The sequence below is a fragment of the Mastigoproctus giganteus genome, chromosome 7, assembly GCF_048544385.1.
Source record: "Mastigoproctus giganteus isolate SK-2022 chromosome 7, ASM4854438v1, whole genome shotgun sequence".
In the NCBI taxonomy this organism is placed as follows: Eukaryota; Metazoa; Arthropoda; class Arachnida; order Uropygi; family Thelyphonidae; genus Mastigoproctus; species Mastigoproctus giganteus.
Genome location: NC_143581.1, coordinates 220,648,822 through 220,675,736, shown reverse-complemented (window position 1 = coordinate 220,675,736; position 26,915 = coordinate 220,648,822). Strand labels below are relative to the sequence as shown.

The 26,915-nt window shown below is 36.0% G+C and overlaps 1 protein-coding gene across 1 annotated transcript in view; it reads left to right on the top strand.

Moving 5' to 3' along the window:
* LOC150083706 (uncharacterized) overlaps window positions 1–26,915 on the top strand; it is a 189,029-nt gene that overhangs the window by 159,678 nt on the left and 2,436 nt on the right. Inside the window, exons 17-20 of the mRNA XM_090378576.1 lie at window positions 9,177–9,249; window positions 15,476–15,573; window positions 17,791–17,875; window positions 20,739–20,852. Coding sequence (XP_090234702.1) covers window positions 9,177–9,249; window positions 15,476–15,573; window positions 17,791–17,875; window positions 20,739–20,852 — 370 coding nt within the window. The remainder of the gene's footprint in view (window positions 1–9,176; window positions 9,250–15,475; window positions 15,574–17,790; window positions 17,876–20,738; window positions 20,853–26,915) is intronic.

Here is a 26,915-nt window from a genome sequence, read left to right as displayed (position 1 = left end):
ACATGTTTTTTTTTAGAATATTTGCTTTTTGACAAAGATTTACTATAAAATTTTGCTTTGGTTGAAGAAGTGAGCCTCAGAGAGTAGAAATGATTGTTGAAGCATATGGTGAAAAGTTTTATCAAAAGGTATGATATTTGAATGTTAAAGCGCTTCAAAGATGGGTACAGTATTATTTGAGGATGGTGAGATGCAGTGTGTGGGAGCCCATGAATGCCAACAAATGATGAACATACTGTATCTCCTACATTAGATGCATTATTTGGCACCAGTCATCAATGAGGACAGCCTCTCAAGTTGGAATATTATGTGCCAGTTGCCAGGCCATCATATGTGATATTTTAAACATGAAAAGCTTGTGCAAATTCTTTATTCCAAAATTTTTAACAAAATCAGATGTAAACAAGAATTGAACTTTTAAAAGAACTGGTTGAAATTTATGATAGAGATCTAGTATTTCTACAAACAGTTGTAACAGGGAATGAAACATGGTGTCATTTTTATAATCTCTGGACAGGTCTGTCCTCTTAATGGAATTCTCCCATGTCTTCTGGGGAGGAAACAATTCAGATTAATAGATCTAAAGGTTACACTAGAATTATTTTTTGACTATAAAGGCATAATTCATTCATTATGCATTTATATCAGGAGGTCATATTGTTAATAAGACCATGCTTAGAGATCATTAAGCACTTCAGAGATTCATTCAGAAGGAATAGATCTGATCTGTGGGCAAATAAAAATTGGAAGTTACTTTGTGACTGCTTTCCTGCTTGTCGTGATGCAGTAATTTCTGAATACCTTTCCAAAGTATGACAATATCCTGCTTATTTATCTGACCATGGCTGTATAATTTTATTTTTCTCCCAAACAAAAAATACTCATTAAATAGGGACAATTTTCTGGTGAAGCTAACATGATGGCACCTGTTACAAATACAATTAAGGAACTTTCAGAAAGGGCCTCAAAGATTTTTTTCGGTTATATGAATGATGAAAAATGTATAATTATCTATAAATATTTGTTTAAATAAAAATTTAATCCTGGAACTTTTCAACCCTGCTTTTTTATGTATGTAATAATAAATTTCCAAAGAAATTTTTTAATTAAAAAAACTCATTTATGAAACAAGCATCGTTATATAAACAAATTCCTAAACCATGGCACTTGTTCTCTCTCTCTCTCTCTCTCTCTCTCTCTCTCTCTCTCTCTCTCTCTCTCTCTCTCTCTCTCTCTCTCTCACACTCACACTCACATTTAAGTTGTGTTGGATATATAATGTCGGACAAAATTTTTTGTTTTCTGTGGTCAAATAGATGCATTGTAAATTTCTTGAGCAAGTATGCCTTAATGATTTTTAATCAGCTTCCAAAGATAGTTTTGGTCTATTTCAAAGATTAATTGGTTGAATTTGGTGCAGAAATGGATAAATAATTTTTATATATATATTTATATATAATAGCCATTTAATTGTTCAGAAAATATTCTCTTCAACTTTCTTCTTATATAGTGTGTGCCATATGGGAAGAAGTATTGGTGTAGTGACCTTGTTGACTAAAACTGAGTATCTTACTGCACTCTGTTTGTTCAGGAATATTTCATTCAGAAAATTCCAAATGATAAATTCTAAATTTATCATTTGGAGGACAAGATGAGTCAATTAACTGGCCAAGTTAAAAAAAAATTTCAAGAATGGTAAAAGAGAAATATTAGCATTAGCATTAGTAGAGCCATATTCCCAGCATCAGCCAATAAAAAAAAAAAAAAAAAAAAAAAAAAACCTTCCTATTTCACCCATCCATTTGCTCCAAATGTTTGTCTAGTGCTACCTTGAATTTATTTAAGCTGTCAGTTGACAGCTTAAATAAACAAATGGAAGTTTGTTCCAGTAATCAACCACCTGCTGGCTAAAGGCAAATTTCTGCACATCTATTCTACAACTGTCTTTCTGCGATTTGAATTTATGTCCCCTTAGGCGATTAATTTGGACAAGAGGAAGAATTCCATCAGCATTGAGCTTGCTCAAACCATTCAAGGCCTTGTACACCTCAATCAGATCACCTTGCAGTTGCCTAGTCTCCAGAAGCTGCATTTTGCAGAACTTAAGCCTTTCTTCGTAAGACCACCCCTTTGTTCCCCTCACCAGTCTTGTTGCCCTTCTCTGTACTTGTTCTAGCAACTCTACATCCTTCCTAAAATGAGGCTTCCAGACCTTTATGCAGTACTCAAGGTATGGCCTGACAATTGCCTTATACGAAGGGATAATCACCTCCTTATTTATGCTAGAAAAATTCCTGTATATCATTGACAAGACACCATAAGCTATTCTTGCAGACCGCCTTCACTCCTCAGACTTGAGGGTCTCTTTTACCAGAAAACTTCATATCTGACTGCATAATTACTCCCAGCTCTTTTTCATTCTGTACCATATGCATAATATTCAGATACAGTTTAGTTTTTCATATAATAGGTTCTGATTTTAATATCTGATTTTATCTTGAATTCAGTTTTCTTTGTTATGGATTCTTGTTGGACCTGGGAGAAGTATTTTGAACTGCTGCATTAGTTTTCTCATTAGATAATTTTTTATTGAATTAAGCAATTGCAAATTGATATGATTGTTGTATGTGTGTGAAAAGGAGAACTTAAACTGTGTGAAATTCATAATGCTGAATCTACAGTATGTTGTATAGTTAGGTGGCTACTGCTGTTATCATCTAATTAAAAAAAAAAAAATCCTAATTAACAAACCAACCAAATCAATTAAATGAAACAGTAGAAACCTATTTTCACTATGGGTGGAAGCCCCTCAGCCCTTTGTGAGGTTGGCAAGATAATGCTGTCTATATTACAGAACAGGACTATACAGATCCATCTCCAAAGACAAAAGAAAACTCCCAAATAACAAATTAACTAAAGTCAAAAAATAATAAAGAAATAACTGAAAGAATAGGAGTATCATAGGTGTGATTTCTTCAGAGGAGTACCCACACTTACATGGTTAAATATACCACGTGCGTTCTCAGTTTCTATTTTTTTGTTTAAAGGTATTTGACATGAAATATGTTAAGGGCTTTAGCCTCAGGCTGCGAGAGATTTATACAACACACAAGTTAGTGCAAATGCATCATATTAGTACGCAGCTAAACTCTGAATTAGCAAAAATATGCAAAGGCAGCATTGTTTAAATTATATCTCATATTGTGAATACCTTCACGAGTTGCCATGATATTGCACTACTTCGAATAAGTAATGCTTCACATGCGGATTGGTGGTATCCACTGAGAATAAGTTGTTATTTGGTTTTTAGGAGCATTAGCAACTAAGGCCATATTGCTCCGGGGATATGCAGTGGTCATTCCCTGACCTTTCCACTTCCTCCGTATTTGGTGGTCACGGGCTCGAACTCCGGTCTAATCAAGAAGCGTGTGCCCTGCACTGCCGCTCTTGCCCACTTGGCTACGGAGGTGCCTCTGAGAATAAGTAACACCAGTCTTCTCCTTTGGTGAAGTGTTACTTATTCGAAGTAGTGCAATATCATAGCAACTCGTGAAGGTATTCACAATATGAGATATAACTTAAACGATGCTGCTTTTGCATATTTTTGCTAATTCAGAGTTTAGCTGCGTACTAAGATATTTGACATTCAAGATCCATTATTAATCTTTTCCGTTATCCCTCTTTTATTACTTGTTTTAAGTTAATAGCTGCCATTTAATTAACCCATATTAACTGATATCATTCAGTTTATTTTATTTATTTAATTATGTTTGATTATTTTCTTAAGTAGTTTGAATTAATGATTTTATTTTGCATATTTGCATTTGTTTCGGTTTTGTCAATTTGCCATTGGTCAACTCATTTACATTTCGTGTGTGGTTTTTTAAGTTGTCCTGAAGAGGGTTGGCCATATTTGAGTTTGTTTTTTTTGCAGATTAGTTATTTTTCTCAGTTTGTTTTTTATAGATCACAAAGGGGCACCAGTGAATATTCGGCTGCTTTTCAGCAGTTCACTATGGAAATATGACATTTTGGATATTGATAGGTGTGGCTTCTCCCTGAAGAAATCATGTCTGAAATACTCTGTTCTTCAAATTCTTTCTTATTATATTTTGGATTCAGTTAATTTTTTATTTGAGTGTATACATCAAGGCGCTTTTGTCTTTGGGGATGGATTTGTTTACTCTTTTAGTGTGACTTAGGCAGCAGAATTTTGCCAACCTTGTAAAGGGCTGTAGGTCTCTTCCCATGGTGGAAAATAGGTTTCTGTTTAGCATTAGCATTAGCATTAGTAGAGGCATTTGATGCAAGAAAGCAAGCTTATGCAGCATCAGCCAAAAAAAAAAAAAAAAAACCCACTTCCACTTCACCCCTCTGTTCGTTCAAAATACCTGTCCAGCTGAGCCTTAAACTTATTTAGGCTATCAACCTCCACCACAAGGGATGGCAGTCTGTTCCACCAACCAACCACCCGCTGGCTAAAGGCAAATTTCCGCACGTCTATCCTACATCTGTCTTTCCTCAATTTGAATTTATGCCCTCTCAGGTGATTTTTCTGAGCTAGAGGAAGAATCCCATCAGCATTGAGCATGCTTAAACCATTCAAGGCTTTATACACCTCTATCAGATCACCTCGCTGGTGCCTAGTCTCCAGACACTGTAATTTGCAAAACTTAAGCCTTTCTTCGTAAGAGCACCCCTTTGTTCCATTCACTAATCTTGTTGCCCTTCTCTGTACTCGTTCCAGCAGCTCTACGTCCTTCTTGAAATGAGGCCTCCAGACCTGTATACAGTACTCTAGGTGTGGCCTGACCATTGCCTTATACAAGGGAATAATCACCTCCTTATCCCTGCTGGAAAAATTCCTGTATATCATTGACAATACTCCATGAGCTACTCTTGCAGCCCGTCTGCACTGCTCAGAGAACTTCATATCTGCCTGCACAATCACCCCCAAGTCCCTTTCATTCTCTACCACTGTCAGTGTAGTACCACAGAGTTGATACGTTGCTCTGGGGTTGCTGTTTCCCATGTGTAGTACTTTACATTTGTCAATGTTAAACTTCATTTGCCACCTCTCAGCCCATCTGCTCAACCTTTCCAGATCCTGTTGCAGCAGCATAGTGTCAGTAGTGTCCTTGACAACCCTGCCAACCTTTGTATCATCTGCAAACTTGGACATTAAGCTTGATATACCATCATCAATATCATTTATAAATACAGAAAACAATAATGGACCCAACACTGAGCCCTGAGGGACTCCACTAATAACATTAGTCCACGATGAGCAGTGTCCATTGATTACCACTCTCTGTCTTCTCCCCCTCAACCACCCCTTTATCCATAGCAGCAATTTGCCTCCAATGTCACACTGCTCCAATTTGTGTAGCAGTCTTCCATGTGCAACAGTATCAAAAGCCTTTCTAAGATCCAAGTATATAATATCAAAGTTATTCCCTGCATCCAGTTCTTTTGTGACTGCATCATAGTATCCAATCAAGTTGGTCAGGCAAGACTTCCCCTTAACAAAACCATGCTGTGTCTGAGCTATAACTGAAGTCTTGTCTAAATGATCCTGCAGTGCTTCTTTAACCAGTGCCTCCATTAATTTTCCTGGAACAGAAGTTAAGCTCACAGGTCTATAATTACTTGTGTCAGCCTTTGATCCTCCTTTGTGAATTGGGGTCACATTTGCACATTTCCAGTCTATGGGTACCTCCCCTGAGTCCAAGGAAGCTCTCATAATTATGGCTAAGGGTTTGCTTACTTCCTTTGCTGCCTCCTTTAATATAACTGGATAGATCCCATCCACCCCGGGTGCCTTTCTTGTGTTTATCTTCAACAGTTTCTCCTCCACTTTACTCCCAGTTATTTCAAGATTTTGTAGCTTACTGCTAGAGTTGAATACACCTCTGGCATTCCCCTTGCTGAATAACTCCTCATGTGTGAATGTCGATGCAAAATATTCATTTAGTTTGTTAGCTACCTGAGCAGGATCATCAACAGTTGACCCATCAATATCAAGTGGACCAATCTGATTCATCCCCTTCCTTCTAGAGTTTACATAAGTAAAGAACTCTTTGCTGTTTTTCTTTGCATCCCTTGCCAAGGATTTCTCGTAATCTGCCTTCGCCTGCCTAACCTCCTTTGTAACTTGGTTGCATATCAACTTGTATCTATCATAGGCTTCTGTGTCATGTGTTAATTTGTAAGTATCCCATGCATTTTTCTTCTCTGCCATATGTCTCATTAGTTCATCTGACATCCATTTTGGCCTAAACCTTGAACAATATTTCTTAGTTGGTATGTAAAGCCTAGTAGCTTCCAAGATAAGTTCTTTGAATGCTTCCCATTTTGAATTGGCTGTTGGTAACATCATCAGTTGGTCCCACTGTATAGAATTTAAATACTGTCTCAGTCCATCGTAGTCGCCTTTACGGAAGCAATAACCCTTCCCTTTACCCCTAATGGTAGTTACCTCTTTCAGTAAATCCCACTTCAGCACACTGTGATCACTGCCACCTAGTGGTTCATTTATCTGCAGATTCTTAATGCATGAAGAATCACTGCTGATAATCAAATCAAGAGTATTACTCCCTCTAGTTGCCTCCCGAACATGCTGATGTAGAAAACAATCATCCAATAAATCCACAAAAGCCCTGCTAGTGTGTGAGTAACCAGCCCCCAAATTCCAGTCAATATCTGGGAAATTAAAATCTCCCATTATAAGACTCTCTGATTTACTGGCCCACTCTATTTCCCTGTACAGTTCCTTATTATACTCATCAGAGTCATTAGGCCTATAGCACACTCCTACTCTCAATTTTGATCTCCCAATGCTTATGTCACACCAAACTGACTCAACACTGCACTGTCCAGTGATGTCGACTGGCTTCACTTCCTTGGTTTTTATGTGTTTCTTAACTAATAGCATAACCCCCTCCCCCCTTCCTATCCTGTCTATCCTTTCTGTAGACGTTGTACTCCCCAAATTGCAGTTCTGCATCCCTTATATCTGTGTGACACCACGTCTCTGATATCCCAACAATATCTGCCTTTGATGTTTTGAGCAATACCTCAAATTCATCAAATTTATTTACTAAACTCCTAGCATTGGTGTACACGCAAGTATACCTGCACCTTAACAGATATTTATTTAAAGTATACCCAGTAAAATAAAATAAAATAAAATAAAATAAAATATTTGGGCATCGCGTGACACAGAGACAACCCCCAAGGCAGAATGCGCTGGTCCCGAAGGAACTAGTAGTTATTGGTGACTCTATTGTCAGGGAAACGGGGAACATGCTTTGTAAAAAAGATAGGTGGAACAGGACCAGGGTATGTCTGCCAGGGGCAAAGGTTGATGACGTTGTAGAGCGAATATCGGGAAATATTTTATTTTATTTTATTTTACTGGGTATACTTTAAATAAATATCTGTTAAACTATGGACCCCAGTACTCCAGGCCCATTTGTCACTATACCTGCACCTGTTTCTATTCTTAGCTACCCTAACACAACCCATATGTTTACTTGTACCGCAATGGCTCCCAGCAGTCTCTGAAATACCATGCATCTTGTTTTTCAGGCTTCTGCTCATTCTAATAGAAGCAGTGCAAGAATCTCTTTCACCTCTGCCAGTGGCTACTGTCAATCTATTGGTCTTTGTCTCCCCCCAAGCTAGCAGTTTTCCGACCCACCTAACACTGCCTCGATAGCATCAGCAAATATTCTTGCACCCTTTCTATTTAAGTGTATCCCATCCCTGTAGAAGCAATCTCTCCTGTTAACAAGTACAGTCCAGGCTGAAAAAAATTCTACCCCTTGAGCCTTGCACAATCTTTCCAGGGCCGAATTGATTGACAAGGCTCTCATCATATACTCCCTCCTATCGTGTCTGGGCAGAATTGCAGACACTTTCAAATTCAACCCTAATTCTCGGCTTTTGTTCAACAGTGACCTGTACTTGTTAAGTAATTCTGCCGGTCTCCTACTCTTAATATTATTAGTGCCAACGTGTACAACTATATCACCTTTTGTGCTCTTAAAAGATGATATTCGCTCTACAACATCATCAACCTTTGCCCCTGGCAGACATACCCTGGTCCTGTTCCACCTATCTTTTTTACAAAGCATGTTCCCCGTTTCCCTGACAATAGAGTCACCAATAACTACTAGTTCCTTCGGGACCAGCGCATTCTGCCTTGGGGGTTGTCTCTGTGTCACGCGATGCCCAAGTGCAAGCTCTGGCGTTGATGTGGGCAGCTGAGAGCTTGATGGGCCCCTCAATTTAGTTCCTTCAAGGGCATCCACCCTGTCCTTCAAGCTCTCATATAGGCCCACAAGAACGCCGAGTTGTTGCCTGATATCGATACACTCCTTGCATCGCGCACACACAAAAACATCCCCCTTGGCAGTATCATGTCCCGTACCCGATTGCTCTGCAAACATCAAGCAAACAGTGCATTTTATAAGGCTGTGAGTCAGAGGACAACTGCCCTCCTCAGTTCTGCTCTGAGCCACAGCGCTTCCATTAGCTTGAGCCTTTTGCTTTGCTGCTCTGGTCTGAGTCATGATTCTATTAATTTATTAATTAATTATAATTAATTATGTTATGTTATTAATTATGTTAAATATAATTAATTATATTACGTTTGTAATCTAAGTCGTTATATGTATTTATTTAAACGTACAATTTAACTGCTAACGAAGTTCAACTAACGCTATCTAGTACGGCATACAACTATCGTATCACAATGGCGGGAAAATTACGAACGTAGCGGAGTTGAAACACGTGGAAACCTTTACCGATACTTTTATGCAATTACAAGGCCGAGTAAGGAATAAATACACCAAGTTAATCAGAAAATCACAAAATAATGTTATACTACTAAATTTAAATCAAAAGTTTTAGAAAAACAATAATTTTAATTTAATTAATTTGGTTGGTTGGTTTGTTAATTTTTAATTTTATTTTTTAAGCAGCAGAATTTCTAATATAATGTATTTTATTAGTTTCACATGGTTTAAGAGTGATTAATTAAAAAAAAAATAATAATAAATAAATAAAAATCATAAAACTGCAGTATGGTCCTGGCTCTTATGTTTAAAATTATATATCTATAATTTCAAAAGTTAGGCCAAAAATTTATATTGATTAATATTTATTTTCAGTTATGCCAGTTGTTCTCTTGTAAAATATATGGAAAAACACAAAGTTAAACCAGATAGCAAAGCTTTTTTATTAGTGAGTATCTAGAATTTTTTTGTTACATCCTTTATAAAGTAACTAGATGGTCACTGCTATTGAAACTTTGGAGATAATATTTGTGAGATGTAATGTAATGTAATCATTGCCATTTTATTTGTTATAAATTTTTTTTTCTGGGAAAACCAGCATGTGGATTTAAAAATAGTTATTGAAAATCCTGCTTTATTACTAGAAAACTAACTCATTAGTTTCATTATAGCTATTAAAAGCCTTAGTCTTAGTGGCTCTTATACCAATAAGCAACCATAAAAGCAACTAGAACTCTGGCTTTCATCATGATAATGCAAGTAGCTAGTCACAATTTAATTATATTTAGCCAAATTTTAGGTGAATACTATACATGTTGTGTGGAAGGGAGACGATATGTGTAGATTAGATTACAACTAAGTCCGCTGTTATACCACATGAATGTATTTTAGAATGTATTTATTGAAGTACATTCTAAAATACATTTGAAGTACATTCTAAAATACAGTTTACGCAGAGGCTCGTTATACCCTCATGGGACCCAAGGCAAAATGGAATTTGGGGGGGGGGGGCATATAAAGAAAAAACTAATAAAGAACATTTTAAATTTCATTTTATTGTGACAACAAAACAAATTTTATGGCATAAGAAAAATATCTAATCCAGAAGAATAATTCAGAAATAATACATACACTTAAACTAATAAGTATTTTTATACTACTTTATATGGGTATTTTGGGCTGAGAAATTGTATATCAATTCATTATAATCAACCCTGTTTGTGATATCATTCTCAATACAAATTATTACCAAATTACATAATTTTTCTTGTCCAAGTGAATTTCTAATATAATTCTTAACTCTTTTAAGCACAGTGAATGATTGCTTTTCCTTATGTCCACATTAGGAAAAGTTGATATTAGTCCTCCTCGAATTGCTTCGTACATTAAAGAAGGAGAATATAAATTTTCATTTTTTGCAAAATGTATAAAATGCGTTAATTCTTTAAAAACATTAGCGTCAATGTCATTTGAATAACTATTTATTAAATTACAGTGGTGGAAAAAAAAACTGCATCACTTGTAATTTTTGCAAATAATGTGTTTTGCACTGCATTGTGGGTTGCAGAAATGTTCGAAATGCATTTGTTAGATGGGATATATATATATATATCTCTCTCTGTGAATGAAATCTAATAAAAGACTCCACCTGATATTCCTAATTGCCATAAATATCTTCCCAAAAGGTAAAATGCGTAATTAATGGAAATATGAGAAATCATGCAAATGGCAATCATGACAACCAAACATACATTTTATTGTATTTACGTACAAAGAAATGACAAGTTAACGTAATACAGGCATACCTCGCTTAACGTAACCTCTGATAACGAAGCTTCGATATAACGAAGTCGGCAATTTCAAGCTCCATTTAACATAAAAAAAAAAAATATTCCAGTTTAATCACCTGAAATCTAAACAAACTGAAGAAATTATGGAAACCTTTGGGGCTTCTCGTGGTTGGTTCGAGAAATTTAAAAAACGGGCCAGGATTCATAGTGTAAAATTAACAGGAGAAGCTGCAAATAAGTTTCCAAAAAAACTAAAGGAAACAATTGAACGTGAAAATTTTCCAAATTTGGTGTTCAGTGTTGATGAAAGCAGTTTGTTCTGGAAACGGTTACCAACAAAAAGCTTCATTTCTATTGAAGAAAAATCAGCTGCTGGGTTCAAAGCAGCCAGAGACCGTTTAACCTTACTCTTTGGATCAAATGCCTCTGGCGATTATAAATTAAAATTGTTATTAGTTTACCATTCAGAAAATCCAAGGGCATTAAAAGGTAACATAAAAATGAATTTACCTGTAATATGGAAAGCAAATAGAAAAGCGTGGGTTACCAAGGAGTTATTTACTGATTGGTTTGTTAACCACTTTTGTCCTGAAGTAAAACGGTATTGTCAAAAAAACAACTTTGAAGAAAAAGCTCTTTTTTTTGTTGCTCCGGGACATCCTACTGATCTTAACACGTTGGACACATGCATTCCTGTCAAAGTTGTGTTTCTTCCAGCAAACACAACTTCCCTGATTCAACCATTGGATCAGGGAGTAATAGCATCATTTAAAGCTTATTATCTGCGTTGAACATTAAGCAATTTAACTGAACTAGAGGATAAAGAGGAAATGACAGTTAAAACTTTTTGGAAAAACTACACCATTAAAAACGCAATTGAAAACATTGATAGTTCTTGGAAGAAGTCACTAAGAAATGCTTAAATCGAGTTTGGCGCAAAATATGGCCAGAAGTTGTACTAGAAGAAGAAAATAACATCATCCAAGAAATTAGAAATGAAGTTATCCAGATGGCTCAATCAATAGGTTTCGAAAATGTCGATGAAGAGGATGTTAGAAATTTATTGAATGCAGAAGATGATGGTTTTTCAGTGGAAGATTTAGAAAACCTTGTTAGCAACGAAGACAAAGATAATGATGACGAAGTTAAAGAAGTTCCTGCCGAAAAAGTGTTAACAACCAAAGATTTAAAAAGGTGCTTAAATGACATGCTTAAATGAAAACGTTTTAAATTTTTTTAGTGAAAATGATCCTGATTTAGGAAGAAGTTTTATTGTTAAGCGATCAGTGTTAAATGCAATAACTCCGTATAGGCAATTGTTAAATGAAAGAGAAAAAGATCATAAACAATCAACTTTAGACTCGTATTTTAAAATGTGGTTTCACTTTGTATGTAAGTTGACTGTTTATTTAATAAAACTTTTCTTTGTTCGAAAAAAAAGCTTTTCATTTTCTTTACGTAGGAACGTATCCCTATTCTGGCCATAGTATTTTTACCTCTGAAAACGAAGTTTCGCTTAACGAAGTAATTTCGTGGAACGCATCCTATTCGTTATTCGAGGTATGCCTGTAGTATTATGTACAGTAAATTAGCAAAATAAGTCCTCAATATTTTGTTCCTCCTCGAGCTGCAGTTACAGCCTTGCAACGATCTGGCATAGAGTTAATCAACTTTCTGGATATACAGTTGCCCAATTTCATGGTACCACACCATTACAATGCTCTCAGCAGCTGAATCTTACTTGTTGGCTTCTTTTGAGCAATTTTAGACAACATTATGTACCAGCAATTTTCAATAGGGTTCAAATGTGGGCCAGTCCAACACTGTAATGCCAGCATTTCTGAAGTATGACTGCACCTTAAGGGAGAAAAACGAGGGAAATATTGACATAAGTATGTTTTAAGCCTTGTAAGACAAGAAGACAAACTCATCATTAAATCTAAATAGCATAAAACTTACCTGTTGAAAAATGCAGTTTTGGACTTCTGTGTGGTGATCCCTAATAACGGGTTTCAGGCACTCCTCCAAGATAGCATTCACCGTTCCGTTAATAAACTAATTCGCCCCACCCCTTTGCTTGTTATTCATCTCCAGACCATCTGACCGGCGGGGGACTTTACAGTCGGTGTTATGCAGTCAGGTTGGTATACCTCTGATTTTCGTCTTCTCGCATCCGAGCCATGCAGGTTGAATTTTGTCTGTGCGTGTAGCACAGTGGTATCATCACCGTTCCCTCACATTGGGTGGAAAAGCCCCAGGTTTGAATCCCCTTGATGATGCGAGGAACTTTAGTTGGCTTTTTTCACTTCGTGGCTGAGTTAGTCGTCCTCAGGCGTAGATAGAAGGTTTTTTTGTCCAGCAAACAGACAAATTGACCAGAGCACACGCAATTTACAGACAAAATAAATATATGGGTAGATGTAATCATTTACGGGGGACCCTAATATCATCATTTGGTTGTTTTTTTTTTTTGTTTTTTTTTTGCAGGTTGAATTTCGATTTGTCAGAAAAGATGACAGTGTCTCATTGCTCTTTTGTCCATGAAAGATGCGTTTTAGCCCAAGCAAGTCGCTTCTTCCTCATTTGTTGGGTCAACAGAGGCTTCTTCTTGGGCCAATAGGCATGCAGACCACATTCCAAAAGTCGTCTTTGGATAGTTGGTGCACTTGTTTCAACACCATCTCAAAGTTCAGTTTTAGATCAGGAGCACTAGCATGGCGATTATGAAGTTTTAAATATCGATCTTGGGAAGGCGTAGTCACTCTCTTACGGCCTGATTCTGGTCTTCTCTTCACATCACCAGTTTCACACTTTAATTTCAGCACCCCAGGATACTGTTGACTCATGGCAGCCTATTTTATCAGTGATAGCACACGTAGTAAGCCCTTCCTGGGACAGAGCAACAGCTACACTTTTTTTTTTCTTAGTGTCAACTGAACATATGGAGCCATGCTTACACTGCTGCAAAACAGGATACTAATGAGTGTGTATACCCTTCCAATGCTGTATTTACAGAAACGGCTGATGCAATACCTTGCAATTACTGTCTGATGCAACAGAAGCGTTAACCTTTGCTTTGCGAAGAACAAAATGATGGTAATCAAACAATATCTTATATGTTACACTACAAATGTTTTTTTTAGGTGATGCAGTTTTTTTTGTCTGCCACTGTATATAATGACAATGATTTTAAAAATTTGAATCTTTATTTTGAAGATTTTCAAAATTCGTTTGCAAAAATATTTTTCTCTTCCACTTTCAATTATTATCATAGCCTGTGAGAAGCTTTAGCTGCATTTCACTGCTAGTTTCAGATAAGTGGTCACCTGCATTCTACGTGGGAGCATCCTTAAGCATAAGGTTGTCAGGAGTGCTGGTTCCATACAAGGCAGTCTTTACTTTTTCAATTAACTCAACTATTTAAGGAAGAACTAAATAAAAAATTTCATCAAAATTGGTAAAACCATTTTTGAAGAAAACGCAGTTTTCAAATTAATCCTCAGGTTCATCGAGTTTCAGGTAGAAAGTCAGTTTCCGATAAAAAATCATTTTAAAATATTAGTAAAAAACAGCAATGAGTTTTTCAAACAGTGATTTTGGGGCCCCCCCTGTGATCGGGGGCCCCTAGGCAGATATCTTTTTTGCCTATTGGTTAACATGCCCTTGAGTTTAGCTTAAAATATTGACAGTTTCATGTACAGCTGAACCCTACCATTAGTGTTGATTGATGTGGTAAAGCTTCAATAAATACATTCACATGGTATAACAATGTAGTTGTCATTAATTGTTGTTATCAGTCATTAAAAAAATGGTAACTATACATGGTTACTATTTTTTTTTCCCTTTTGAGAATTAAATTATTCTGAAAATTACTGACATAATGTGTCCTGTAATGGGAAATTAATTTTGGCAGTTTTTGAAGATGTTAAACAGTAACTAATTGGGATATGAAATATTTAAATAGTTAAAAGGAAAGCACTTCCTATGTGTGAAATTTATAATTCCTTAAAATTAAATGCATTTATCTTGTTTAATTTTAGCTATTAGATTTGTAACAAGGTAATGTACACATTGTGTTATTTTTTAGGCACAGTCTTTGCTTTTTGTGCTTACATGTATTTAATTATTCTTATGTAGCATTCAAAATAGTTGTACATTACAATGGCAGTTTTTCAGTTTGGTCCTTTGGTGTGTGTGTGTGTGTGTGTGTGTGAGTGAGTGAGTGAGTGATGGTGTAATAGACAGATTACAGTTACAGGTTACAGTTACTGGAAAAAACATCCATGAAATGTATGATTTTTTTTTTAGTCTCTATTAGTAATAAATAATTTCTAAACTTTACACAGATGAAGTGCTCTCATTTCAAGTATTTAGTTAAAGGTAACCTGTGCAATTATTATGACAATTTTAAGAGAAATCACATTCGTCTTGTTTACCTCTTGTTGCTTTTTTTATTTTTGTAATTACTTTTTTTACTTTTTATAGTTATGTAATTACAAAAATAAAAAAATTATGTAGCATTCAAAAATAGATGTACAGTAAAATGAACTGTACAACATGCTTCTCTTGCTGTTCTCTTCTTCATTTTATTGTATCTTGTGTATAGCTTGTTGCCAAACAGGGAACATGGTGGGAGTATATAGGCATACCTACAACCATATCCCCACACACACATACAAGCAGCAAATGCAAAAAATACACACCAATATCCAGATAAACATATTAGAATATATTGGTACTACTCCCTCCCCTTTTTAGTTATCAACAAGGACAGTTATAATATTCATTATAAATACTGTAGGTATGGTTTTTTCCTCGAATAGTCATCTTATCTTTAATTAGTATTCATTGCCCTTTTTAATATGATTGCATTTTGCATTTTAGCTTCAAAAACTTTTACTTATGGATCCTACAAAAAGGATAACATCAGAACAAGCCATGCAAGACCCTTACTTCCAAGAAGAACCTCTTCCAACTCAAGAGTAAAGTTGCTTTTTGTATTTCTGAAATCTAAGACGTTAATTCAAAAAATCATAATAAATTTTAAAACATTTAATTTAATAACAGATTTATAGACCTTGTTTACTTGCTTTAACAATGATGGATCTACATTGTAGCTCATTATTTATTATCACTATTACTATTTATTTTTCATTAAAATTTTACTTATTATGCTTCCAAATGTTAGAATCTATTTTATTACTATTTGAACAAAGATTTTAACTAATTTGGCTAGGATGTCTTTAAGATTTTTTACATTTTGATGCATGTAATTATAGAGCAGTAATATCTTATGCAGTTTATTTCATTGTAGTTAGGACACCAAGATGTGAAAATCAGGTCAAAAGGAGTATGCGAATTAAGTCTATTCTTTTGTTATTGTTTTGCAATTCTAAATCTGAAATAATTTTGAACTCGCAACCATTTACTGGTTTGTATCTAATAAGCAAGAAGAAACTTAAATATTTGACTTGGATTTTTGTTGGTTATAAATTTGATGGAATAGACATGAAAAAATATGGTTCCAAATTCCAAGAAAGGAACTGGAAAGAAATGAATGCAGGAAAAAAAAAAATAAAATAAAATACATTAGTGAAAAGTGGTACTGTTTATGCAATAAAGAATGGTAAATTAGTGTAAAAAGCATTGTTGATTTGTCGGACTGCACCCTTTTGAAAAGAGATGAGGAATTTAGGAAGGTTTTCAGACCATCAGTTTGGGATTTGTATAACATTGATAATTCCAGTTCTGTGTGTGTGTGTGTGTGTGTGTGTGTGTGTGTGTGTGTGTGTGTGTGTGTGTGTGTGTGTGTGTGTGTGTTGCATTTGTTTGGGAGGAGGGGAGGATGTAACTACTGAGTGCAAGAAGAGAAGGCATACTCTAAGTAGGGCGAACTGGTGTCTAAAGAATTTACATTTCTGCTTTCTTTGAAAACAAAAATGTTAAAGGAAAAAAAACTTTTTATGAGAAAGAAGGTTAAGTTTTGCTAGTACAGTAGACTAGATTTTCTGGGATAGATGTTAAAAAACAAATCCCAGTTAATCCAAAAATACAGAAGTCCCCGACATATGTAGGAATATGTTCCAGGACTTCTTACTTCGTCGAGTTTTACGTAACTCAGGAACGACTAGTAACATATTGCTACTATATTATTATTGACAAATCTGAATTCAGCGTGATACTTGTTAATGTTTGACCATTTTCATACATTCTTATTAGTTTAATTTTCTGATCCAAATTGATCGCTTTCCTTTTCTTGGTAGATTTACTAGTACGACTGTCACTTATTCTCTTAGTCAGCACCATGATAACGGTCAAAATGAAATTTTCTGTAAAGAACTTCACAAGGTTAAGGCGAAAACTCACTACATATTATCACCCCGCGCGAGCTCACATTTTACTTAAAATGTGAGGTCGTGCGTGACCATAATTATGAGCACATCTTTGGTTCAGGGGAATTTCCTATGTTACAGTGTGTAACATGTTATAGCTGCCTAAGGATGAAACTATACAAGTTACAGCTTGTACAGAAGCTATTAATCAGTGACAAAACCAACAAGATAAAAAAGTTAGTATTGTGTTGGTAAATTTCTCCACGACCACAGTTTTGTGATTATGCCACCATCTACTGCAGCAAGCACTTTTTCTGATTGGTGAATAAAAACTTGAAGATATTCTCTATCTCTTGGAAGTGGTTTCAGATTTGTATTGTGCACCCTCTTTCCGCAGTAACATTTTTGTTTTGAAAAGGAGGTTTGTAGACACCCTTTACAGTCAGTATTCCTGTATATTTGATAAAAGTGCTATGTAATGCAACCATAATGAAAATGAAATTTCAAAAACAAAATGTTCTAAACAATGCCTTTATATTCATTTTTACTAAGAGTTAATTATGTGTTTATTAAAAGTTAATTAAATTAAACACATATGTACATTATGATAATCAATTTTTAAAAAAAAAACTGCATAAGCAACCAGTTTCAGTGGATTTATTTTTTCGAACTATTTGAAACTGGCTGTATGAACCTCTACAAAGTGGACACCTCCCTATAGTGGGCACTTTCTTCTGACCCAGTGGTGTCTGCTTTAGAAAGGTTACACTGTTTATGTTATTTTAATAATATCATTAAAAGTATAATACAGTATATGGCACACTATTATTCTTAGAAATCTTGTTTCGTTTTTATTCTCTTCTGCAGTGTATTTGCAGGATATCCAATTCCTTATCCAAAGAGGGAATTTCTTACAGATGAAGAACAAGAAGACAAATCTGACACAAGCAAGGTTGGTTTTTTTGAACAGTATTCTTTGTGCTTCCTAAATTTTCTATTAAGGATCATTAAAAAATTTAGTTTTTTCACTTACTGTAACAGAAAATTTTTGAAATTCTATTTTATTATCTTCTAAGTTATTTGAAAATTATGAGACCATTAATATTTTTAAATTTAGACTTCTGGACAAGTATTGGTTATATTTATTAGTGAGATTTCTTGAGAAAGACTCATATTTTTCAAGTGATCCTTTTGAGTGAAAGTGAAGGTGTACATGAAGGGTTTTAAAGGCTTTGGATGAATAGGGGATTCTTTATAAAAGAAGATTAATTTATGTGCTAGAAAAGTGTACATGCATGTTTTGTGATTTAGGTGATATTTCAGTGAAACTGAAATATCACTTAAATCACAAAACAATAATGAGTATTATTGTATTGAAACTGTAATGAGTATTTATTTATTATTTTTTTTCTGTAAATTTGTATAGCATAGTATACCGGTTATAATTTGAGGGATGGGGACATTCCAAATACAAGTATTTTATTAAGTTTTTCAAGGGCATAATGTAGAAATGTTCACAAAACTATTTAATATATCACTGTAAAGTATGTGTTGGAAAAGCAGCATTTATTACAATGTTGGGAACACAATTAATTATACAAGCTCAGTAACTATTATAAGCATGGGAAAACTGTAAATTTGATAATTGAACCTGTGTAACTTAAAAATTTATTATTAAAATTTTTTTTTTTTTTTTTTTTGTGGACTGTCTAGCCCTTCATTATTAAGTAAAGGGTTTTAAAACACTCTGATGTCTTCATTTGTGAAACAGCTGAATACACCAGAAATAAACTTTGTGATTAACGTTTGAGAAAGAAGTAAAATGTCAAATGGATAATGCTGGAATCTAATAGAATATGGTAGCATGTGGATCTGTGAAGAATGGATTCAATTAAAAAATTTTTCACCCTTCAGTCATAAGTTTATTTTTGGTATGTTCAGTTGTCATTTGTTAGTGTCTTAGACTATCCTGCTCCTGTCATCAGATGCAAGGAGGAAAAATCTGATGCTTGATTGATAGGGCAGGATAGTGTAAGCTTCGCTTTCATTATTATTTACAAGGTGCTGGCTGGCGTGCCAAAGACTATCCGTGTCTTAGACTATCCTGCTCCTGTCATCAGATGCAAGGAGGAAAAATCTGATGCTTGATTGATAGGGCAGGATAGTGTAAGCTTCGCTTTCACTATTATTTACAAGGCGCTGGCTGGCGTACCAAATTTGTAAGCACCTGCTTTTCTTATTGTGTTTATAGTGAGAAGGCTTACTTTAATTTTTAATAAGGTAACACTTGTTATCTTTGGGGCCACTGACTGCATCAGAAAATTCAGGATTACTTATACCTATTGCTAGAAAATTGAGTGAGGCAATGAACAACACATCTGGTAAACTTAACAAGTTTAATTAAAGAACAACCATATTTATACAAATATTTATTCACAATCCTTCCCTATTATGGAAGTTTCCTCTAACAACGATTAGAACAATTTCATTTAGAACACTCTTTTCTAATCCAATTTACAATCTCACTAATGGTTTCTTTACCATCTCAACCTTATTAGTCCTTATTAATCCAACAATTCCTTATGCTAAACAAACTAATAGTACTTTAGGACTCCAGAATGCCCTTCCTGTCCAAATAGTAGGATTAGAAATAATACCAAACAGTACTTACAATGAGCTATATTTTTCAATGTTTTAGGATCAGCGCCTTGACCTTCCCACACCTTCTATGACGACTTCCTCATCTAATATCCGGCTTCTAAATTCCGTTCTTCCCCTCGTTTCTAACACGATATCTCTTGGCTGCCTTGAACCTAAGTGATTGAATAACTCTTCTCCTTGGCTGGGAATTTCTCCTTTGTAGAAATTCAGCAAACAGCTTGCCGCTTCCCGACTAACTATCTCCAATAACTTCACGAACACTCTTTGTAAGACCTGACTACTTCTCAAGAACTCCTCCTCACTAATACTAATTATCGGCGCTATCATTAACTCCGTTACTAAAACTCTTCTCCCTTCTCTCTCCACTCTTGTACTGCTCTATTAACCCTCCATTATCACCACTAACCCTCACGCCTTATCACTACTACCTTATCACTCCATTAACACAACACTACCCTACTTTTAACTCTTTCCTTATATATATCATCGACTTCCCGGCATTCCCGAGCCCTTTACTGACTTCTCCCCGTTAATAAAAATGTCCATCGAAACTTGCATGATGTAGTAGCGTTCATCCCCCTAGCGGTTTTTTTTTTATATAAAGTAAGCCTTAGGCTTACAATAGTCTCAGAAATGGTGTAACATTGTTTTATAAATTTTACCTTGTGTTGTTGTTTATAACGTACTTCCTGCCATAAGTTAAAATAAATTTTAACTTACATTAGAAAAGTGCCATTATAAAACTTAAAAATAAATTTTTTGTAAATCTAATTATCTGATTGATTAGAGTTAAATTGTGGCTTTCTCATTAAAACCCAGTAAATGTGTAGATTTTTATAAAAAGCAGAGTTGAGAAGCTTAAATAAAGTAGTCATTCACTATACATATAACAATATATAGTTTGATTGGTTGCTTTGTTTGGAAATGTACAAGTATATTTTCCACACACATTTATATGTGTGGAATGAAGGGATAAAAATGTTCTTTTATGTTTAAATTATTCAATATGAATAAATATTCATATTGAATAATTTAAACATAAAAGAACATTTAGTTTGGGAGATGACATATATAGCATGTATGCTATATCCCAGTGATCATGTTATGTGCATTGATTGTCTACATTTTTTTTTTGTTTTTTGCTATTTTCACAGACCAATGCAGCCAATAATCAGGGTAATCAAGATAACAACAATCATGGTCCAAGTGCAAAGAGGGTGCGGATGGCTCCTCCACCTCCTACTACTACATCTACCTCAACTACACAGGTAGGGTAAATACGTTGCAATAAACGTAAGCTTGTTTTTATATTCATTCTTGCTTTCCATGTGTTAATTAATTGGTTTAGAACAATGAATAATACATAGAAATGAAACAGGTGTAGATCAGGGGCTGGCAAATGGTTGATCTGATTAACTGGTCAGTTGCAAAGCATATTGTGGTGAGCACCACTGCCAGAAATTTCGTTAATTACTTCTCTGATTTAGTTCTTTAACCCTTAACTGGAGAGGGATATCTCTCAAACTATGCCATTTTCTAGTTTAAGAAAATCTTGTAAATGACTATCCCCACTTGACCAGTAGGGATAGTGTTCTACGTAATCTTAATATGATGGATTGCAATCCTTATGACATAGTCAGAGTTGGGGAGGGGCACAACTGATTACAATAATGGAAATTATAGAAATATTTTGGTTTCACAGATGTCACCTCTCTTTGTGTGTCATAAGTGCGTTATTAGTTAGCATGGCTGGATGTTCAAAAAGGATTCGTATAACTTATCTGGATTTTGAGGAAACTGTCAGAAAATGATTTAATGAATGCTACAGTGGTATAAGTGATATTAGTGATGAAGAGGACCATTTTTTTTTTTTTTTTTTTTTTATGAGAACCCCAAACACGAGAGGTATTAGAACCTATAGTACTTAGTACCGTGCTTGGGTTTGAGGTTAAGAAGACGAAAGAAGATATTTGTTGACATTGGACTTGAACTTCTGTAGATTGTAATTTTCAGGAAATACGTATGAAGGAAGGTTGTTCCAGAAAACGGCAGTTGAATGAATAAATGAGGAAGATGAAAAGTTGGTTCTGTGGGTTTGAAGTTGGACAGTAAATGGATATTGGCTGGTGGCGGCACGTGTTCGGACTGTTTCGAAAGAGAGAGCAGGAATTATAGAAGCCAATTCAGAAGAACAGTGCCCATGGAAGTATCTGTAGAAGAGGCATGCAGCAGAAATAGTGCGTCTATGAGAAAGCGAGTGGAGAGACTCTGTTAGAGATGAATCATTAATTAACCTAACTGCCCTCTTCTGAATGGAATCAAGAAGCCGGAGAGAGGTTTTGGGGGCACCACCCCAGATATGGGAACAATATTCCATGGCAGGGAGAATTTGCGATTTATACAGCGTGAGAAGCTGTTTGGAAGAAAAGTAACGCCGAGAGCGAAAGAGAAAACCAAGTTTTTTAGATGCAGAGGAAGCAATATTTGTAATGTGCTTGTGCCAAGAGAGATTAGAAGTCAGGGTAATCCCCAAAAGAGATATATCATTTTGCCTAGAAATCGGAGTGTCACTACAGATAAGCATAGGAGCAGAAGAATCCTTTTTGTGAGATATAAGACAAGATTGAGTTTTAGAAGGGTTGAAATCAACTAAGTTGTCTTTGCCCCACCGGAGAATTACCTGAAGATCGGCATTTAAGGAATTGGTAGCAGATTTTCGAGAAGTTGAAGCTGATTGAGCAGGACAAGGTTTCTCAAAATGGAAAGTTGAATGCAATGTGCTATCATCGGCAAAACTATGGATAGGATTTCCAGTCAATGGAAGAAGGTCATTGATATACAAGAGGAAAAGAGTGGGGGAAAGAACTGAACCTTGGGGGACACCGGCATTAGTGGAGAAGTTAGAAGACAGAGAGCCATCTACCATCACCCTCAGTGAGCGATCAGAGAGAAAACTGGATAACCAATTACTAAAAACAGTTGGCAAAGCATAAGATGGAAGCTTGTTTAGAAGACCTTTATGCCAAACACGATCAAAAGCCTTTGAGATGTCAAGAGCAACTACTTGTGTTTCACCGAACCTTTCCATTGAATTAGTCCATAAATGGGTAACATAAGCCAGAATATCTCCAGTGGATCGACACTGACGGAATCCATACTGGTGATCGTTGATCAGACGGAAGGTTTCTAGGTAGTTTAAGAGTTGGCAGTTAATTGATTTCTCCATTACTTTAGAAAGAGTAGAAGTAATAGCAATGGGACGATAATTGGATGGGAGGGATTTGTCACCCTTTTTTAGGAACTGGCTGGATATGAGCAAATTTCCCAGCAGAAGGAAAAACACCTTTGGAATAAGAAAGTGAAAAAAGGCGGCAAAGAATAGGAGTAAGTTCAGGAGCACAGGTTTTGAGAACAAGTGGAGAAATACCATCAGGACCTGGAGCTTTCTTAGCATCAAGATTCATCAAGATCCTTCTGATATCCTTTTGACGGAAGACCACAGGAGGCATTGAATGGAGCGTGTTGGGAATGGTGGGAGGTGTTTTACCAAGATCATTAATACATGAGCTGGAAGAAAAATTGGATGCTAGCAGGTCAGCTTTATCCTTGGCTGAAGTGGCAACAGAACCATCTGGTTTGGACAGAGATGGGAGCAAAGATGGGCAAAAGTTGCGGCCAATAGCTTTGGCAACAGACCAGAATGCTCGGCTACCATTAGGGCAAGAAGCAAGTTTTCTACTCTTAGCCTGTTCAAACTCTAGTTTGGACTGGTTAATAACTGCTTTGCAACTGTTGCAAGCTTTGGTGTAGGCAGAAAATGAAACTGAAGAATTAGAAACAAGCCAATTAGGTTTTGCAACATTCTTCTCTTGGACAGCCTTAGCACATTTATTGGAAAACCAAGGTTTAGATAAAGGACGAGATTTTAAAGTGGAGTGTGGGATAAAGGATTCCATTCCTGCAAGAATAATTTCACTGACACGATCTGAGCAAACGTTGACATCAGAAGTTTTGAAACAGTAATCCGACCAAGGAAAAGAAGAAAAGAAGTCTCGCAGGTCATCCCATTTTGCATTCTTGTAATGCCAAACAACACGTGGTTGGGAATAGCCATGAGATAAAGGTTCCATTGGAGAAGAGACAATCACCAAGTTGTGATCTGAAGTGCCTAAAGGATGTCTCACTTCGACCGTGTACTTAGAAGGGTTGTTTGTGAGAAAAAGATCAAGCGTATTGGCTGTATGATTAGGATTGTCCGGTATTCTTGTAGGTAAATGAACAATCTGTGCTAGGTCATTAGTAATTGCAAAAGCCTCAGCATCTCGACCTGCTGGGTCGGTGTGACTAGAAAACGGAAGCCAGCTGGAGTTGTGAACATTAAAATCACCAAGGAAAATTACTTCACTGTTAGGAAAGTTGGACTGGAGAAAGTCAAGTTTCAAAGAGAGGAAGTCAAAGCGCTCCAAGTGATTAGTGGAGTTGGGAGAACGGTAGAGACAACAGATGAATTTGACACAATGAGGTAGAGAGATTTTAAGCCAGAGAAGATCAAAGAGAGGAGATTCCAAATTGCCAAGTCTCTGACAGGGAATATCAGAACGGACATATGCACAAGTACCACCTTTGAGGCGAAAGGAATCATACAGCGAATAATTTGGGCATCTGAGATGAGCAGTAGATGAATCAACCGATATCTGAGATTCTGTCAGAAAAAGTACATGGGGTTTGGCAGACTGCAAGTGGAAATGGACATCGTTGAGATTAGAATTGAGACCACGTATATTTGTGAAATGAATTAGGAAGTCCTTGGGAGGTTTATATCTTTTCGCAGATAAGTTTGCTCTATTAGTTTGACAATTCATGGTGTATTCAATAGTAAGAAAAAGTAGGTGGGACATGCTGTATGAAGTAATGAAATTTTTGGATATGGCGTATATGTGGTAAGAATATACCCAGATCCTTGACATAACATGGCCTCGACAATGCTCCCCGCATACACACTACCCGGACTCCCTCCAGTCACTATCTGGCAGAGTAGAGGCAGCAAGATTATACACTAGCTGATCCGGAAGCTTCCTAGAGAGTTACCAATAGGTTCAGTCCGGTGTACTAACTAGCGGCCGGCCTGTGAACACCGATTTAGAGCTGTACCCTCGAAATGTAAGGAATATTGGATCTCGCCACGACGTTCATCATAACCTCAAAAGTCATCAATCATACTGCATGATGGAAGAGATAGGGAAAGGTTGACCGGAACTTAGCTCTAGAGACTAAACATGGGTTCCACTATTTCAAGCCTCCAATAAGTAAAGTGGTGGTATTTCACCGGTTGATGAGAGTCATCTACCACCTAGTACTGCCTGGTAACATAGAGGGGCGGCGTTCCTCCATGTGGTGTGGGCGCCACACCTCGACCCCTGCTTACGTTGGTTCACACCTGGGTGGTCACCCACCATGTACTTGCGCATGGAGGTTATACCCAGGATTACTAACAGTCCCACCATCGTGAAGGTGCAAGCAGAGGATTTGGCTGTCACAGACCGTCCGGACTTCGCCGAAATTAGGTCCACTTGACTTGAGTGTCACCCGAATATCAGTTCCATCAGCGTTTTAGACTCCCAGATAGCAAGTACAGCTTGTCTGGCATATCTGAGAGAATGTCTGTGACAACCTCAAGGACCATTTTGTCGAATCAGAACATAATATGAATTCAGAAATACCTGAGGACAGTGATGAAGCACAAACAGAACAATTAGATAACTCCATGCAGTATTTTTATGGTAAAAATAGGTTTGTATGGTGTAAAATTGAAATAGATCAAATTCTCTTAAATATAAACATAATATAATTATGAAAGTACCTGTACTGAAAAGACAAGCTGAAAACATCCGAGCAAAGGCAGAACAACTGTCAGGGTGGAATTTACATTTTACTGAGGAGATGTTACTGCATATTTTTTTTTGGACAAATAATAAGCTTGAAAAAGAACAAAGTAAAGCCGTAGCAAATGAAAATAAATTTGGCTTACAAGACACTGATTTATGTGAATTCAAAGCTTTCCTAGGTCTTCTAATTTACATTTATCTTCAAATCAAATCAAGAAAATATTGCCATTCTATTTGGCACAGACGGAATAGATAGAGACGTCTCCAGATGCTTGATGAGTCAAAAATGACTTGCAAGATTATTTTCAAATTAGCAATTGCAAAAGATTGCTTTCAAATACTCGATTTGACAATCTTGATGATAGAGAATATCACAGAAGAGATTTAGTAGCGGAAATTTTCCCTATTTTCGATAAATTTATCCAGAACCACTGAGATGTTTACAGTATGGGTACATCTATAACTGTTGGCAAAGTGCTTGTTAGTTTTAGGGGTAGATGTAAATTTAAGATGTAATATGACTAATAAAGCAGATAAATATGGCGTAAAAATTGTGTCTGACAGAAGCAAGAAATTCCTATTTATATAACGCTTATCTACTTTGGAAAAGGTATGGATCGAATTGGCCTTGCACAGGAAGAGAAAAAATACTCAAAGCCAACATAAATTTGTTTTGCAGTTATATAAACCAATCCAGGGTACAAACTGAAATATAACTGGTGACAACTGGTTTTCTTCTGTGGAGTTGGCTGAAATTCTATTGAAGAAAGGATTCTTGGAGATTCTTTGCAACCACACCTTCATCAGTCTGTGTGTAACTGAATGCTGAATGGTTAAATTTTTTTTCAATTGAAATATAGCACACTTAGTGTATTATTTAATGTTGATTTCAAATGTGCAGACTTTTTTTCACTAGTACCGTCAGGTCACAAGGTACTTCATATATTACTTTTCATGTACTTAGATTTTGGTCTGTCTGTTCCTATTAGTTGGACTGCTGATTGAGAAGTTCTGGAGTCAAGTTTTCTAGATCTTTCTTCAGTGGTTGCTTTTTAACAGTTTCTAGACTATTCTACCCCAACACCTGCTCCCTGCATGTCAGATGGATATATAAAGCAAACCTCTCAATACAGATCAGTCAATTGGAGTTAGTGTTTGTGAGTTAATGTTTGTTACATATTATTAAATTCCTGCTCTTTTTATAGGTTTTCATGTGAATTTGTGTGTGCTGTTAAAATATGTCATTTTTATCTCACAGACAGTCTAACACCCTTATTAAAGAAAAAACTGTGAACTTTATTTTGGCTGCAACTTTGGTACTCAGGACTACAATTGGGCTCCTATATGAGTATCTTGTTGTGCTTTTTTGTCTTAGAGGCTGGCTAAAAAAATAAACATTGTATCACTGTGATTTGCTGTTCTATGGAAACTGGAAATAGCAGTGAT